This window comes from Gopherus flavomarginatus, chromosome 12, assembly GCF_025201925.1.
Source record: "Gopherus flavomarginatus isolate rGopFla2 chromosome 12, rGopFla2.mat.asm, whole genome shotgun sequence".
Classification (NCBI taxonomy): domain Eukaryota; kingdom Metazoa; phylum Chordata; order Testudines; family Testudinidae; genus Gopherus; species Gopherus flavomarginatus.
In genome coordinates, this window is record NC_066628.1 from 13265287 (window position 1) to 13280689 (window position 15403).

Consider the following 15403-nt stretch of genomic DNA (forward strand, 5'->3'; position numbering starts at 1 on the left):
CGTTTCCCCTCCCTCTTCTGTCCAGCTGCAGCATTCTCTTCTCACACATTTCTTTGTTTTCCCCCTCCCGCTCCCCCTTTCTACTGCAGAGACATGTATGCTGTATCTAAAAGTGGCCTTGAAACTTGCTTCAGCCTAGCTTCAATGTATTACAGCAGAGAACTGGCTGTTACAACCAAAAACTAACTGCTAACATTACATTTTTGCAACTATTAGTACATTAGGTTACACTAGGTTACACAAAGTGTTGAACATGGAGGAACAATGGTTCACTAAGGCCTACAACAGGAGGGCTTCATTGACACTTGTGATCTACCACTTTCTAAATTTATACCTGGTGACACCAACATGATGAAATGTCTGTTGGGGGAGCAAACGTACAGGATGAAGCTTCTGTTGGAGCTGCAGGAAAGCCAACAAGAGCACAGAACCCTGCTGCATCCACTGTATAACTGCCTACCCTCCTCCCCATGTTCCAGAGCCTCCTCACCCAGATGCCACATGGGGGGGCGGGGAAGGAAGCTCCGGGCACCCAGCCACTCCATTCCAGAGGATGGCCCAAACAACAGAAGGGGGTCATTCAAACAGTTTGATTTTTAGTGTGGCTACAATAAGCAATGTGGCCTTGTCCTTCCCTCCTCCCCCACCCCACCGTTATCATTATCCATTATGTCATTTTTTTAATTAATAAAGAAATAATGCATTGGCTACTTGGATCACAGCAGCCCCCACAGTAGACTTGCTCACAACAGCAGCAGTGACGGTGAGCTGAGCGGGCACCATACTTGCCGTAGTATGGCGTCTGCATGGGTAACCCAAGAAAAAAGACACAAAACGATTGTTTGCCATTGCTTTCACAGAGGGAAGGGCAACTGACGACATACCCAAAACCACCCACGACAATATTTTTGCCCAATCAGGCATTGGGAGCTTAACTCATAATTCCAATGGATGGCGGAGACTGCGGGAACTATGGGATAGCTACCCACAGTGCACCGCTCTGTAAGTCAGTGCTAGCCTCAGTAGTGAAGACGCACTCTGCCAACTTAATGCGCTTAGTGGGGACATACGCAATCAACTGTATAAAATCGATTTCTAAAAATCGACTTCTATTAAATCAACCTAATTTCGTAGTGTAGACAGACCCCTAGTTCAGCACCAGCTATGCCCGTCATTCTCCTTGTAGAGATTATTTTACCTGGGCAACTGTACCAGCAGGAGCCCTCTCTGCCAGTCTAAGCTGCATCTCTTTCAAGAGGGTTTGCTGATATAGCTACACTGGTGTCCAAATGACATCAGGACCAGAGAGCGTTCCTTTCCCATGTGTTTGGAAGGCAGTGCAGCCCAGTGGATACAGCTCTGGCATGGGAGTACGGACCACTGGCGGCTCATGACTTTTGTGTGAGGTGATGCACCAATCACCTTCCAGGGCAGTGGTTGTCAAACTGTGGGTTGCAACCCAGTGCTGGGTTGTGGAATGTAAGGCACTGGGTTGCAGTGGCTCTGGTCAGCACTGCCGATCGGACCGTTAAAAGTCCCATCAGCGGTACTGCCTGGCTAAGGCAGGCTAGTCTCTTTCTGTTCTGACACCGTGCTGCGTCCCGGAAGTGGCCAGAAGCAGGTCTGGCTCCTAGGCAGGGGGGCCACAAGGCTCCGTGCACTGCCCCTGCCCTGAGCACTGGCTCCACTCCACATCCGGGGAGGCGGGGGCGGGGGGGCGGGCAGTGCCTGCAGGCGACAGCTACATGGAGCTGCTTTCATACCTCCACCAAGGAGCTGGACCTGCTGCTGGCTGCTTCCGGGGTGCACTGCAGTCCACGGTGCCAGGACAGGCAGGAAGCCTGCCTTAGCACCTCTGCTGCACCATTGACCAGAAGCTGCCCAAGGTAAGCTCATGCTGCAACCCTGCACCCCAATCCCTTTCCCCAGCCCTGAGCCCCCCCAAACCTGAAGCCCCTTCCTGCACCCCAAACCCTCATCCCTGGTCCCACCCCAGAGCCTGTACCCCCTGCCCAGAGCCCCCTCCCACACCCTGAACTCCTCATTCCTGGCCCCACCACGCAGCCCTCACACCCACACCCCAACCCTCTGGCCCAGCCCTGAGCCCCTGCCACAGCCCAAACCCCTCATCCCCAGCTCCGTTGGTTGGGTATTGCGTTTCACTACTGGCAAGAGGGAGTTGAGATAGATTTCAATTAAATCACAAACACTTCTTTTGGCCTTGTGTTATCTTATTGCATATACTACTTCTGGGCGAATTCTGCGCCAAAAATTAAAAATTCTGCATATTTTGTTTGTCAAAATAATGCAATATAATCACGCCAGTTTCAATTATCTTGTTAATTTATTTAAACTACAACACAGAAAAAAGTCACAATAACTATTCAGCATTTCCTAAACATATGAAAGTTAAATTACAAATACTAGGGAACCAATACCCTGCATTCCAGTTTATAATTCTGGCTGGCTACTTTGGGAAGTCCTTGGTTCTGATTGTCCTGAAATGTTACTGACTGCTTGATAAACGTTTTATTTGCCCTCAAAGTCTTTTTTTTTTAATGGATAAGTAAAATAGATCCTGACCTGTAATTAACCCCATTTTGCCACTCTGGCACAGGAAAAAAGTGAGACAGAACCTAGATCTTCCTAGCTGAAGATTCCCTCACTGTTATTTATAATAAGGCTCCTTTCCACCACTCTGGCAATATAAAGGAGCCTTAAAACTTTTACATGTGTTTTATGCACCTGGGGGAATTGACTAAGAATGGGAACAATTAACTGCCTCATAGGACAGAACCTGCCTCATGCCTTCCTCCAAACAACCCGAAGCCCTACCCATCCAGGCCAGGTGAGCGAGAGGGACAGAGTCCTGCTATGTGTGCTCACATGCCGAGCCCCCAACCCCGCCATGGTGATTTATGCTTCTGCCTGCTGCTCTGACTGTGGGGAATGTGTCCCTGCATATTTCTTTGCTTCCCAATTTTTTTGTGGGGGAGCAAATAAATCTGCAGACAATATGAATTCTGCCCCCTCACAGTGGGGGGCAGAATTCCCCCAGGAGTAATATAGACAAGAGTTACTGTCCTTAAATCTGTATGTGTACAAAATGTATTCTGTGGCTTTGGGGAATTCTTGGTTAGGGTGCACCTCCTGGGCTTGGGCTGATGAGCCACCACACCTCAGGATACCTGGGTTCTATCCCTGCCTCTGGCATGCTAGGTGACCATGGGCAAGTCTCATCCCCTTTGTGCATCACTTTCCCCCATATGTAAAAGCAGGATAACAATCTTGCCCCTCCCGTGTAAAGCGCTCTGAGATCTGCAGCTGGAAAGCGATAGGTGCGTTTATCCCCATGCTGCAGCTGAGGTAGTGATGGCTCGAGACTGACTCTGCCCTAGATCACCCAGGCGTCTTACACCTGCGTACCAGCCCAGGCTGCGTTCACACCCCTGCTCCCTTGCAAAGCCTTTCTCTCCGCCCCACCCAGCACATGGAGCTTTATATGCTGTGTCTGGGCAGGACCCACAGCACCTAGTCTCGGTGTGAGGGGGTCCCCAGTCCCCGATGGGCTCCCAGCCTCAGTCTCCGGGGGATGCATAAGCCTGAGCTCAGGAGCGAGCCCTGGAGCTGCTTTCTCACTAACAGCCAAGGAAAGGGTACATACGGCAACTGTGCCCTCACTAGACATGGCGCTGTTCGCTTCGCAGGGGCCAATGCGCAAGCGCGGGAGCAGCGCAGCCTTGCAAATCGGACTGCCGCGGCCTCTGGGCTTCCTGCTTCCTCAGTGCGCACGCGCGAGAGAAGTGGTGGCGGGACATGATACATGCTGCGCATGCGCTCGCCCGAGCGTCCATTTTTGAAACGACGGGGTGAGCGGCGCGCGCATCTGTCAGAGAGGGGACAGTGCAGGACGACGCTTCCAGCAGTGCGCATGCGAGAACACCATCTCCGGACGTAGAAATGGGGGCCTGCTTACGCACGCGCACAACAGATTAGCGGGCAAAGCCCTGGGCGGAAGGGAGGCTTCGGAACCCCTTCTCGCGCTTGTGTGTCACCCCTGAACGCAGATTGGCGCATGCGCAGTTCGCCACCGGAAGCTCATCTTGGCCCTCTAGCTCATAAGAGCCTGGGAGACCCCGTGTAGAGTTCTCTTTCTTGGGCAGGACGCTGGCGGAGCTACCGCCATGTGAGTGCCGGGGGGTGGGGGGGATGGGATCGAACGGAACGCTGCGCGGGGCGACGAGGGGAGGTTCTGGAACCCCGGGGCGGCGCCAGGGGGCGGGTGGAACCCCGGGGCGCGAGGGGCCCGGCGTCTGGAGCCCCGGGGGATGTTTCCAGGTGCAGCCCCCTCCCCCTCGAGGCGGGTCCTGCTCCTGCCGTGGAGACCCCCCCCATCTCCACCCACGGGCGCAGTGAGCCGAGCGGCCACCGCCGGACCCGTCGCCCTGCCCAGTGCGGGGGGGGCGGAACTGACGTGCCCCATGGTGGAGGGGAGCCCCTAGGTCTCACTGGAAATATCCTGCGCCGGCCCCCTGGGTGGCTGGTGCCCCCTCTCCAGGCTGCGCTCCCCGCAGCAGCTGCCCTGGAGACTCCTCCAGAGGTGTCATTTTGGGCAGCTCCCCCACCCCGGGGGGGCTGTTCTATGGGGGCCATCAGGGATTGCACACCACTGCGGGGTGCTCTCCTTGGTGGGGACACTGAGGGGGGCTGCTGGTGAGGTGCAGGGGTTGCTCTGCCAGGGGACTGTGGTTTGGGGGTTCTGTCCTGTAGGGATGGGCATGGAATTGGGGTACCCTATACGTGGGGGAGTTGAGTGTGGGACATGGGAGTGCTGCATTGCCTGACTCTCCCTTCTCCTCTCTCCAGAATGACCGAGTGGGAGACGGCGCCTGCTGTGGCCGAGACTCCTGACATCAAGCTTTTTGGGAAATGGAGCACGGATGATGTCCAGATCAATGACATCTCCCTGCAGGTCTGGGGAGCCTGAGTGGGTGGGCCAGGATGCTTGGGGCTCTTCTCCCCCTCCCCCCCCACGCAAACCCTTCATGCTCCGTGTATGCAGCGGGTGGGCCTGCAGGGAGTGAGTCAGGATGCCTGGGTTCCCAGCTTACACTCACACCTTGTCAGGGAGGAGGCATACAGGGGGTGGGGGAGGGGACAGAAATACCTAGGTCCTTCACCTCTCACAGCTCATGCCCTCTGTGCACTGTTGTAGTGGGCGGGATAGGATGCCTGGGTCTGCCACCCCTGTCAGCGTGGGGTTTGGGGGGGGTGTCTCCCCATCCTTGGCCCCCCGCTGAACTAGTCTCTCTCCCTGGCCCAGGACTACATTGCGGTGAAGGAGAAGTATGCCAAGTACCTGCCCCACAGTGCCGGGCGCTATGCAGCCAAGCGCTTCCGCAAGGCTCAGTGCCCCATCGTGGAGCGTCTCACCAACTCCATGATGATGCATGGCCGCAACAACGGCAAGAAGCTCATGACCGTGCGCATCGTGAAGCACGCCTTCGAGATCATCCACTTGCTCACCGGGGAGGTGGGCTGCTGGGGCGGGGGTGCTGGCTGTTCTGGCCAGACGGGTGTGTGGGAGGGAGGGTTTGGGGTCTGGGCTCTGTGCATGTGATCTCAGCTGGGGTTGGGGGGTTGGGTTACGTGGGATCTCTGACCTGTCCATGCAACTCTCTGTGCAGAACCCCCTGCAGGTCCTGGTCAACGCCATCATCAACAGTGGGCCCAGGGAGGACTCGACCCGCATTGGCCGTGCCGGCACTGTCCGGAGACAGGCCGTGGATGTGTCCCCACTGCGCCGTGTCAACCAGGTACACCCCTCCCTGGCCATACATGTGTGCACAGCATGCCCCTCCATCCCTGGACGTGACTTCCCCCTCCCCATACAGCTGTGCCTAGTGCCTACTCCACAGTGCGTCTGGGCTGGGCACTGCTGGCCACTGGCTCTAGGCATCTGGTAACCCCTCTCTGCCCCCCAGGCCATCTGGCTGCTGTGCACTGGAGCCCGTGAGGCCGCCTTCCGCAACATCAAGACCATCGCCGAGTGCCTGGCTGACGAACTCATCAATGCTGCCAAGGTGAGAGAAGGGGGCAGGACTCCTCTCCCTTCCCCTCCTCTGCGCACCTGCCTGCGCCTGGCCCATTGCGCTGGGAGATGCCCTTGTCCTCTGCTCTGAGTGGGCAGGCAAGTGCTGGGCTCCCAGACAGCACCTTGCCTAGCTTTGTGCTGTCTGGAGTCCGAGGCCTGGAATGTGGCTCCCCCAGTTCAGCCCCTTTCCTACAGCCTGCTCTGCCCTTCATTGCTTAGGGGCTGGCTGTGCACAGGGATGGTCCCACCAATGCAGCCACTCATGTTGACTGACTGATGTCAAAGGTCTTCTATGCCACATAGCTCCTTCCCCTCTGGTGCATTGCCAGCCTGGGTCACTGCTGGGGTGTGACTGTGCCCCCTGGGGGCTGTGTGGATAACTACACCCAGTGGAGGGGAGATTCTCCGGCTGCTCCCTGGCTTTGAGTCTGTGTCTGTAGCAGTGAAGGGCTGCAGAACTGCTGCTGCCCAAGGGCCTCCAAGGGTCCCTTTCCTGGCCTGCCCCTGGCAATTGGCATGAGCCTTTGACTGAGCCCTGCTAGCAGAGCCCTGCCCTACAATCGTTCCCTCTGGTGCAGTGCTGTCCCCATTGGAGGGTGCCCCCTGTGCCCTAGGGGGTGCTGAGCTGGCTCTTAAGCTGCGGGAGCCTCCACCATGGGGGGAAATCTCACCATCTCTCCCCCTCCCAGGGCTCCTCCAACTCCTATGCCATCAAGAAGAAGGACGAGCTGGAGCGTGTGGCCAAGTCGAACCGTTAAAGCTTCAGGAACCACCCCAATAAACTCTGATTCCACTCACCCCCCTGTGTGTCCTCTCTGAGCTGCTGGGCCCTGCCTGCGGGAGAAGGGAGTGAGCCCTGCTTGATGCTGCCCTTCCATGACCACCTCCCACCTCTTCTTTGCCCTGCTGTGTTGCCACTTGCCCATCCCCCCCCGGCCCCACCATCTCCAGCAAGGGCATCTCTTGCATGGAAAGGTGTGGGTGGCAGTAGGTCTCCCCTGAGTGGGCTTGGGGTTGGTGGAGAGCTGCAGCTGGCTCCAGCTGTGTGTGTATGTGTGGCTGGGTGGCACTGCAGAGATCAGTGAGATGGAGCAGGCTCTACTGCCCGTCTCTGGGGAGCGACTGCTTGCAGGCCTGGTCTGCCCCATGTGTCCTCTGATAGCTGCCCCTGGGGACCCACAAGGCATGGATGAGCTGGGAGCTGGCTATAGGGCCCTGCTCTGTTCGTTGCCCTGCTCAAAAAAAGCTGGGGGAGCATGAAGAGCGGGGGCCCTCTCTTGAAATGGAGAGTCACTCCCCTCTGGAATGGGGGCAGCCCTAGCTCCCAGGGGTCCAGCAGGACTCCTCCACCCAGCCTGTAGTTGGGGCTGGATGCTGATCTCTGTTCCCAGGGACTGGGGGGCGCCATGTAGGGCATGTCACAGAGCAGGGAGGAGGCCCAGGGTGATTGGGCTGGAGGGGAATGGCTAATTGGCCATAGGCGAGGGTGTATTTTGTGTGACGGAACCAGTCCCCCCCAGGCAAGGCTGGCCAAGCCAGTCAGACCAGTCGGGCTGGCCCAGAGGCTGGGACAAGGAGCCTGTTGCTCCAGAGCAGGTTTGCTGGGCTGGGCCTTGGCCTCAGTGCAGGCTCTAGGTCTGTTGGAGAAGAGCCAGGGCTCCCTAGACTCATTACACAGTGTGGGCAGATCTGACCTCTGGATGCCTGCCTGCTAGACCAGCTGGGGCTGAGGTGTCTACCCGCACCACCAGCTCCTGGCCAACCTCTCCAGCCCCAGGGCATCCAGACCCTCCTGCTCAGCACTTGCTCTTTGTCCAGCCTTCACAGCTTGGGTCAGGGCCCCTGGCAGGCCCTGTGGCATGGCTGGGAGAGGGCCTGCCCTATGCACACCTCTCTTCTGCCCAGACCCATAGGGCTATGCGCAGACCCGTACAGAAGGAGCTAGCTTCGGAGAGGGGGTAGCAGCTGCCTTCTCAGCTCACATGTGGGGGCCCATGGCTTTCTCTGCTGTGCTGCCCACAGAGTAGAGTATAGTCACCTTAGAGGGACTGGAGCACTCCAGGGGTTAGATTCACTTCATAGGGCTGGTCCTAAGCCGCCAATGTGCCACATGGGGCTGCTGTTGTGTGGGGGTAGGACTTGTTAGGAGGCGCTGCAGGAAGCAGGGCAGGGGTTCAGCATGGGGTACCGGTCTCCATGGAGTGGGGCAGGGAGCAGCACAGGGGCTCAGGAAGGGTTGCTGGGCTGCAGGGGGCAATGAGGGGGGGCTTAGCAGGGGGGGCTCTGTTGCAGGGAGTGGTTGGGGGCTCAGCAGGGGGTGCTGTGCTGCAGGGAGCAGTTGGGCTCAGCAGGGGGTGCTGTGCTGTGCTGCAGGGAGCAGTTGGGCTCAGCAGGGGGTGCTGTGCTGCAGGGAGCAGTTGGCTCAGCAGGGGGCGCTGTGTTGCAGAGAGGGTGGGGGGATCAGCAGGGTGTGCTGTGTTGCAGAGCAGGGTGGGGGGCTCAACAGGGGCACTGTGCTGCAGGGAGCGGTTGGGCTCAGCAGGGGGCACGGTTGCAGAGAGCAGGGTCGGGGATTCAGCAGGGGGCTCTGTTGCAGAGAGCAGGGTCGGGGGCTCAGCAGGGGGTGCTGTGCTGCAGGGAGCTGTTGGGCTCAGCAGGGGGCACGGTTGCAGAGAGCAGGGTTGGGGATTCAGCAGGGGGCTCTGTTGCAGAGAGCAGGGTTGGGGGCTCAGCAGGGGGTGCTGTGCTGCAGGGAGCTGTTGGGCTCAGCAGCGGGTGCTCTGTTGCAGAGAGCAGAGTTGGGGGCTCAGCAGGGGGCGCTGTGCTGCAGGGAACGGTTGGGGCGGCTCAGCAGGGGGCACTCTTGCAGAGAGCAGGGTTGGGGGCTCAGCAGGGGGTGCTGTGCTGCAGGGAGCGGTTGGGGGCTCAGCAGGGGGCGCTGTGCTGCAGGGAGCGGTTGCGGGGCTCAGCAGCGGGCGCTCTTGCAGAGAGCAGGGTTGGGGGGCTCAGCAGGGGGCGCTGTGCTGCAGGGAGCGGTTGGGGGCTCAGCAGGGGGCGCTGTGCTGCAGGGAGCGGTTGCGGGGCTCAGCAGCGGGCGCTCTTGCAGAGAGCAGGGTTGGGGGCTCAGCAGGGGGTGCCGTGCTGCAGGGAGTGGTTGGGGGGGCTCAGCAGCGGGCGCTCTTGCAGAGAGCAGGGCTGGGGGCTCAGCAGGGGGTGCTCTGTTGCAGAGAGCAGAGTTGGGGGCTCAGCAGGGGGTGCCGTGCTGCAGGGAGTGGTTGGGGGGGGCTCAGCAGGGGGCACTCTGTGGCTGGGTGCAGGGGGTGGTGAAGGGTTAACCCTGGCAGAGCCAGCTGCTGGTCGCATTCCTGGCCAGTAGCCACAGGAAGGGAATGTGGTGGCACCGGCTTGTCGCCCTGGCCGCACCCAGCCCCACAAGAACTGGGCGGGCTGGGGCGGCAGGGCGGGCACTGCTAAGGGAAATGCTCCCTGTGGGGGCCAGATTCCAGAGCCCAGGAGATGCCGGGGCCAGCAGCACCAGGAGCCAGGAGGAGCAACCTGGCAACCCCAGTGCACCTGCTGCAGCAACATCCCAGCTGTGCCCAGGCCTGGAACAGGTGAGCCTGACTCTACATGACCTGAGCCCAGGGCTGGGCTTCCAGGGGCTGGGGCTCAGGACTAGGGGGCACCGAAAGCTCTATGGCGGCACCCAGGGCTGGAATAGCAGCAGGGGCAGGATTGAGAGGCACCAACAGAGCTGGGGGGAGTCCAGGGGTAGGATGGTGGGGGGGAGAAGCCAAGGGGCAGTATAGCGGAGGTGCGGGGGAGAGGGTCATCGGCAGACCTAAAGGGAGCCCACAGCTGGGCTAGCAGGGGCTGTGGGTTGAGAATGAGGGGCACTGGCAGGGCTGGGGGGATCCCAGGGGTAGGATGGTGGGGGGAGAAGCAAAGGGGTAGTAGAGCGGAGAGGGGGAGAGGGGTACCGGCAGATCTGAGGGGAGCCCACAGCTGGGCTAGCAGGGGCTGTGGGTTGGGAGTGAGGAGCAATGGCAGGGCTGGGGGGATCCCAGGGGTAGGATGGTGGGGGGAGAAGCAAAGGGGTAGTATAGCGGAGGGGGGGGAGAGGGGTACCGGCAGATCTGAGGGGAGCCCACAGCTGGGCTAGCAGGGGCTGTGGGTTGGGAGTGAGGAGCACTGGCAGGGCTGGGGGGATCCCAGGGGCAGGATGAAAGAGTGAGCTTGACGGCCACTAGCAAAGCTGTTTCGGGGAGCCCAGGGCTGGAATAGCAGAGGGGGCAGGATTGAAGGGCACCAGCAGAGCTGGCGGGGAGCCCAGGCCTGGGTCACATGGGGCTGTGGGTTGGGAGTGAGGGGCACCGGCAGGTCATGGGGGAGCCCAAGTGTAGAATAGCTGGGGGTGGGGGGTGGTCAAGGGGCACCAGCAAAGCTGTTCGGGGGAGCCCAGGCCTGGGCGAATGGGGGCTTTCAGGAGTGAGGGCACTGGCAAGGCTGGGGGGCTGACCGTGATGTGCTTTGGGGGGTGTGTTCCCTCGATGCCTCCCTTTTCCTTCCCTTCCCACCTCCCGCTGGCTGGGAGTGTCTGGCAGCTCCATGCCGATGCCCTAGCCCCAGGTGGCACCGTATCGGGGTGACTCCAGATTAGCTGGGGAGCGGCCGATAGCCTCCCTGAGGAATTGGGCGTGCACGGGGTGGCGCCCAGCTTGGCCAGCCATGGGGCGCGTTATCTCTACCGGGTAAATATTGTCCTTTCTCCCTTCCCTCCCCAGAGACGTCAACAGGGGCCAGGCCGGGATGTGCCTGCCGGCTGGCACCACTTTAGCCTGAGGGACCCTGCTCACTGCACCTCCGCCTTCACCTTGGCATGGCCACACCAGAAGTGGGGCTGGGGGGGCCCCAGGGCACTGAGCTGGTGAAGCAAGGGCCCTGGGGTGCTGAGCTGGTGGAGGGGGAGGCCCGGGGCGCTGAGCTGGCAGACCGGGCATCCTGGGGCACTGTGGAGGAGGATGAAGACAAGGCATCCATGGATTGTGTGATCTGCTTCTCGCCCTATGATCGGTTGTTCAAGGTGCCCAAGTTGCTGGTCTGCGGGCACACCTTCTGCCTCGAGTGCCTGGCACGCATCAACGTCTCCTCAGAGCAGGTCAACGCCATCAGCTGCCCCGTGTGCCGGGAGCTGACCTCCTTGCCCCCCCGCAAGGGCCTGCCTGGCCTGCCCACCTGCCTGGACCTGCTGGACCAGCTGCCCCTGGAGCCTGTTGCCCCCAGCAGCTCTGTGCGCTTCAGCCGGCGCCGGGGGCTGCTGTACGTGCCGGGCTGGGGGCCCCGAAAGGGCCGGGGGCTGGCGCTACCCAAGCCTGGCCCTGCGCTCAGCACCGTCAGTCTGAGTGTGGACGTGGGGCGGCCGGCACAGCGGGGTGTGGGTGGGGGCCTGCAGGGGCTGGGCTGCTCCAGCTGGCCCTTTGCTGTGGCTGTGGCCGTGGCTGTAACTGTCACCGTGGGGCTGGTGATCTGCGGCATCTACATCTTCTTCATGCTGCCCACGACCTACGGGCTGGGGCCAGGTGGGGGGCTGGGCAATACCACCTGGCAGGTGCCCTGGCCCAATGGCACCGCTGCGCCGGCGCCGCCCAGTGACAGATGGCTGCTGGCACAGCCCCCCCAAGATGGGGCTATGGGGCTGGCTGGAGAGATGGCACCTGCACTGCCTGGTATCAGGAGGAAGAGACGGAGAGGCCTGGGCCCACAGCGCTGAACCCAACAAAGAACTGACATGGGGCCCAGTCCCCCTGTGAGCCCTGAACCCCCAGCCAGGAGGTGGAGGCTGGGCCACAAGCAGAAAGGAGGGACACCCCCACTGCTTCTTTCAGCTGCCTCCCCCCCCAGGTTTTGGGGCTGTGGCTTGGGGGGACAGAGGCTGTGAGCTCTGAGGAGACTGTACCCTAGATGGGGTCCATCGAGGGGGTTAAAGGCCCCGTTTTGCTGCTAAAGGGAATCAATGAGGGACCGCCCCCCTCCCAACACCAGCTCCCCATGTTTCTCCCCTCCCCCCCTTCATTAAATGATTTTATTTTTCATATGTGAAGGCTCTGGAGGGTCTGTGGCAGCAACAGAGGAAAGCCACAAAGGGCTCACTTGACCTTACACGAGGGGAGGTGGGGGCTGGGAGGCAGGACTCCTGGGTTCTAGCCTGGCTCTGGGAGGGGACTGGTGCCTAGTGGTTAGAGCGGGGGGGGGGGGTGTGTGCGCGCTGCTGGGAACAGTTTGTGCTCAATCCCCCACCCACCTTCTATGCGCCCAGTGTAGGGAGGGTTAACAGCACTTTCTCCCCTTAGCCACAGGGGCCCAGCACTGGGAGGTTTCCTGCATGGGGCTGGTTCTTGGGGCCCACCCACAACTCCACCCTCATCTGTCCAGTTCCCAACAACTGGCCTCCTGACCTCAGCTGGAAGAGGAGGGGCAAGCCTAGCCACTGGAGTGCCAGCCTGCACCCAGCCAGGCGTCCTGGCTCCTAGCCCCCTACTCTACCCACCAGCCCCCACAGCCCTCCCAGAGCCAGAGTAGAACCCAGGAGTCCTGGGTCCCAAGCCCCTGCTCTAACCACTAGACCCCATAGCCTCCCAGAGCCACAAACAGGACCCAGGAGTCCTGCATTCACTGAGTGCACCCTGGAGCTCTACTCCCTCACAGGCAGAGCTCTGCAGGCACGGCTGGGAAGTCCTAGGTTAGGCAGATTCCTGGCAGCTGGGAGCCCTAGAGGGCTGTGTTGGGGTGTGTGGGGAGTGGAAATGTCCCCTCATGCAAACAGGGGTCCCAGTGGGTTAGAGCAGCAGGGGCTGGGAGCCAGGACTCCTGGGTTCTTTCCCTGCTGTTCTCAGTTACTTAGCCAGCCCCTATACCCAGGCCTAGGGCTGAGTGGGTGTTATCTTTATGGGGCTCACTGTCCCTCAGGCTGGGGTGGGGGTGGGGGTGGGGGCCTGTCTCATGGGCTGGGGGTTTCTGGCAGAGTCACTGTTGTTGGGGGTGGTCTGTCTCCAGGGAGCCTGGCGGGGTGGGGGAATGTCTCTGGGGCTGGGTGGAGGCTGGCTCTAGGGGGCTCGCGCGCTCGCATAGATTTTAAGGCCAGAATGAACCACTATGCTCACTGAGTCTGACCCGTTGAGCTCTGTCCTGCTGCATGTCCTAAATTTGTGACCCATGCGTGCTACGGCGTGTGTTGTGCTGTGTATGCTTTGTGTTCTCATGTTGTGCTGCCCCCGCAGAGCAGCCGCCCAATGCCACATCTAACAACCACCAGTGCTCCCTGGCATTTTCTGGTCTCTTGCCCTTCTCATGATGCCTGTTCCTGAGACTCAGATGGGGACAGTCTGAACACTGATAGGATCTAGTTAGGAAACATCCCCCGGTCCCGACTCCAACGGCTCTGAGCCCAGCTCAGATGGGAGCTGTCGGGAGAGCCATGGGGACCACCAGGGTCCAAGGGGGCCAGCTGGAGCACTCCCCGTCCCCTGCACCCCTAGCAGAAGCACAGGGCTGGGGCCGTGTCTATCCGGGCAGGAAGAGGCCCTCAGGAGTAGCTGTGGCTGGGGAAATGGCTGTACGCTACAGTCAGATTGCGGGCTGGCCGCTGGCAGAGCTCTCCATCCAGAGCCACCTACTCAGAGCAGGGCTCAGATACCAATGTCAATCCCATCCCCTCGCGAAAGCCCCGTCTATCTCTGGGAGAGAGTGACCCTGCCTCAGGCAGCTGTATCCCCCCTTCCAGTCAGTTAGGGTAGACAGAGTAACCTAACCTGACCTGACTCTGTGCACAAGGTATCCAGGTCTGCATGGCCATTCTTACGGGTAACCAGAGCTGGTCATCCCTTACAGCTGGGATGCCGGCGGATGACAACATCCACTGCTGATTGTGCTATACAAGCTGACTGTATTCTATGCATGATGCTCCTACTGTATCTGGGAGTTGCTAGAGCTGGTGTTACACCGTGATCTGACTGCAGAGCCTCCAGGTGCGGCTGTGACCTCCAGGGTCAATGTACGCAAAAGGAAGCAGATGAATTTTGCACATAAACAACACAACTGCACACAATATTAACCAGATCCAGTTGTTCACTAAAGTGCAACTGAGACACCAGATCTGGTTGTACACTACAGTCTGACAGTACATTACAGTAACCAGACTCGTCTGTGCATTACATTTTGATAGTACAGACAAGTAACCAGACCCAGTTGTGTGCTACAGTCTGATTGTACATACAAGTAACCAGATCTGGTTGTGTGCTATAGTCAAACTGCACTCACATGGAACCAGAGCCAGCTGTTCACTAGTTTAAACATACATGTAACCAGGTCTGGTTTGGCACTCCAATTCAACTGTACCAGACCCAAATGTACACTACAGTTTGACTGTACTTACAGGTAAATCAGACCTGGTTTTACACTACAGTCTGACAGTACATTACAGTAATCAGACTCACCTGTGCACTACAGTTTGATCGTACATACAAATCACCAGATCTGGCTGTGAGTTACAGTCTGATTGTACTTACATATAACCAAACCTGGTTCTAGGCTACAATAATACTGTACATATGAATAACTAAATCCAGTTGTGCACTACACCTTGACTGTATGTCCCAGTAACTAGATCTGGCTGTGCATGACTGTACGTTGAGGGCCAGCAGGTCTGACTCTGTGCTACAGTGAGACTGCACACCTTGCTGGTGTGCTCAAGGGGTAACTTTCCCTTCTCGATTCACCCTGCCCTCCCCACATCGCCTTGGTTATAAGCAGCTGCCCCCTCCCGCCTGACACTGCCCCAGCTAGAGCCACTCAGGATACATCAGGCGAGGTGCACATTTTACTCTGCACCTGGACATCACTTGGCACCCAGATCTTGTATGGGGGAAGGGAAGATGGACCGATACAGAGAGATTTTACAAGCTAAGAGATGTGATGGGAGGGGAGAGGGAGGAGGAAAGAGACCTTATTTAGCTCCACCCCTTTCTGGGACCCTGCCACCTCAGAAGTCATTTGTAGAGCAGGTGGACGCGGCTGCCATCACAGTTGCTGCGGCCCAGCTTGTCGGCCTGCTCAGAGACAAGGCAGCGCACCATAGGCAGGCTGGGTTGGTAGAGGGTGGACACGGGCCCAGCCGCATTGGTGAAGTGGTTGTCGGCGGCACAGCCATCCCGCGAGGAGGGGTTGGAGGGGCGGCGCCGGGAGCGCAGCTGCTGCCGGTCCTGGAGCTGCTGGCGGAGCTCAGAGACGCGCTCCTCCTTCTGCCGGAAAGAG

General features: G+C 59.4%; 3 protein-coding genes across 5 annotated transcripts in view; 2 read left to right on the forward strand and 1 right to left on the reverse strand.

Annotated features, from left to right (window-relative positions):
- Positions 1-4102: 4102 nt before the first annotated feature.
- On the forward strand, positions 4103-6891 carry RPS5 (ribosomal protein S5). The gene is made up of 6 exons (XM_050920466.1): positions 4103-4186; positions 4867-4972; positions 5324-5533; positions 5688-5816; positions 5985-6083; positions 6784-6891. Exons 2-6 carry the CDS (start codon positions 4868-4870, stop codon positions 6850-6852), a joined length of 612 nt encoding a protein of 203 aa, XP_050776423.1. The 5' UTR covers positions 4103-4186; position 4867; the 3' UTR covers positions 6853-6891.
- Positions 6892-9422: 2531 nt separating this feature from the next.
- On the forward strand, positions 9423-12118 carry RNF225 (ring finger protein 225). Its single transcript, XM_050920456.1, has 2 exons — positions 9423-9708; positions 10881-12118. The coding sequence occupies exon 2, from the start codon at positions 10974-10976 to the stop codon at positions 11862-11864; it is 891 nt and encodes a 296-aa protein (XP_050776413.1). The 5' UTR covers positions 9423-9708; positions 10881-10973; the 3' UTR covers positions 11865-12118.
- A 2082-nt stretch (positions 12119-14200) lies between these two features.
- GABBR1 (gamma-aminobutyric acid type B receptor subunit 1) overlaps positions 14201-15403 on the reverse strand; it is a 49180-nt gene continuing 47977 nt past the window's right edge. For 2 of the 3 annotated variants that reach the window (XM_050920357.1, XM_050920356.1), the window contains one exon: positions 14201-15390. In XM_050920357.1, the coding sequence (XP_050776314.1) occupies positions 15139-15390 (252 nt within the window). In that variant the 3' untranslated portion in view covers positions 14201-15138. The remainder of the gene's footprint in view (positions 15391-15403) is intronic. The other variant, XM_050920358.1, reaches the window with a different exon arrangement.

What these genes read in the sequence shown, in the direction of transcription:
- RPS5 (XM_050920466.1), top strand. Translation starts at nt 4,868, where the DNA reads ATGACCGAGTGGGAGACGGCGCCTGCTGTGGCCGAGACTCCTGACATC. An exon ending in TCAATGACATCTCCCTGCAG is followed by an intron (nt 4,973 to 5,323) that starts GTCTGGGGAGCC and finishes TCCCTGGCCCAG; the next exon opens with GACTACATTGCGGTGAAGGA. An exon ending in TCCACTTGCTCACCGGGGAG is followed by an intron (nt 5,534 to 5,687) that starts GTGGGCTGCTGG and finishes CTCTCTGTGCAG; the next exon opens with AACCCCCTGCAGGTCCTGGT.
- RNF225 (XM_050920456.1), top strand. Translation starts at nt 10,974, where the DNA reads ATGGCCACACCAGAAGTGGGGCTGGGGGGGCCCCAGGGCACTGAGCTG.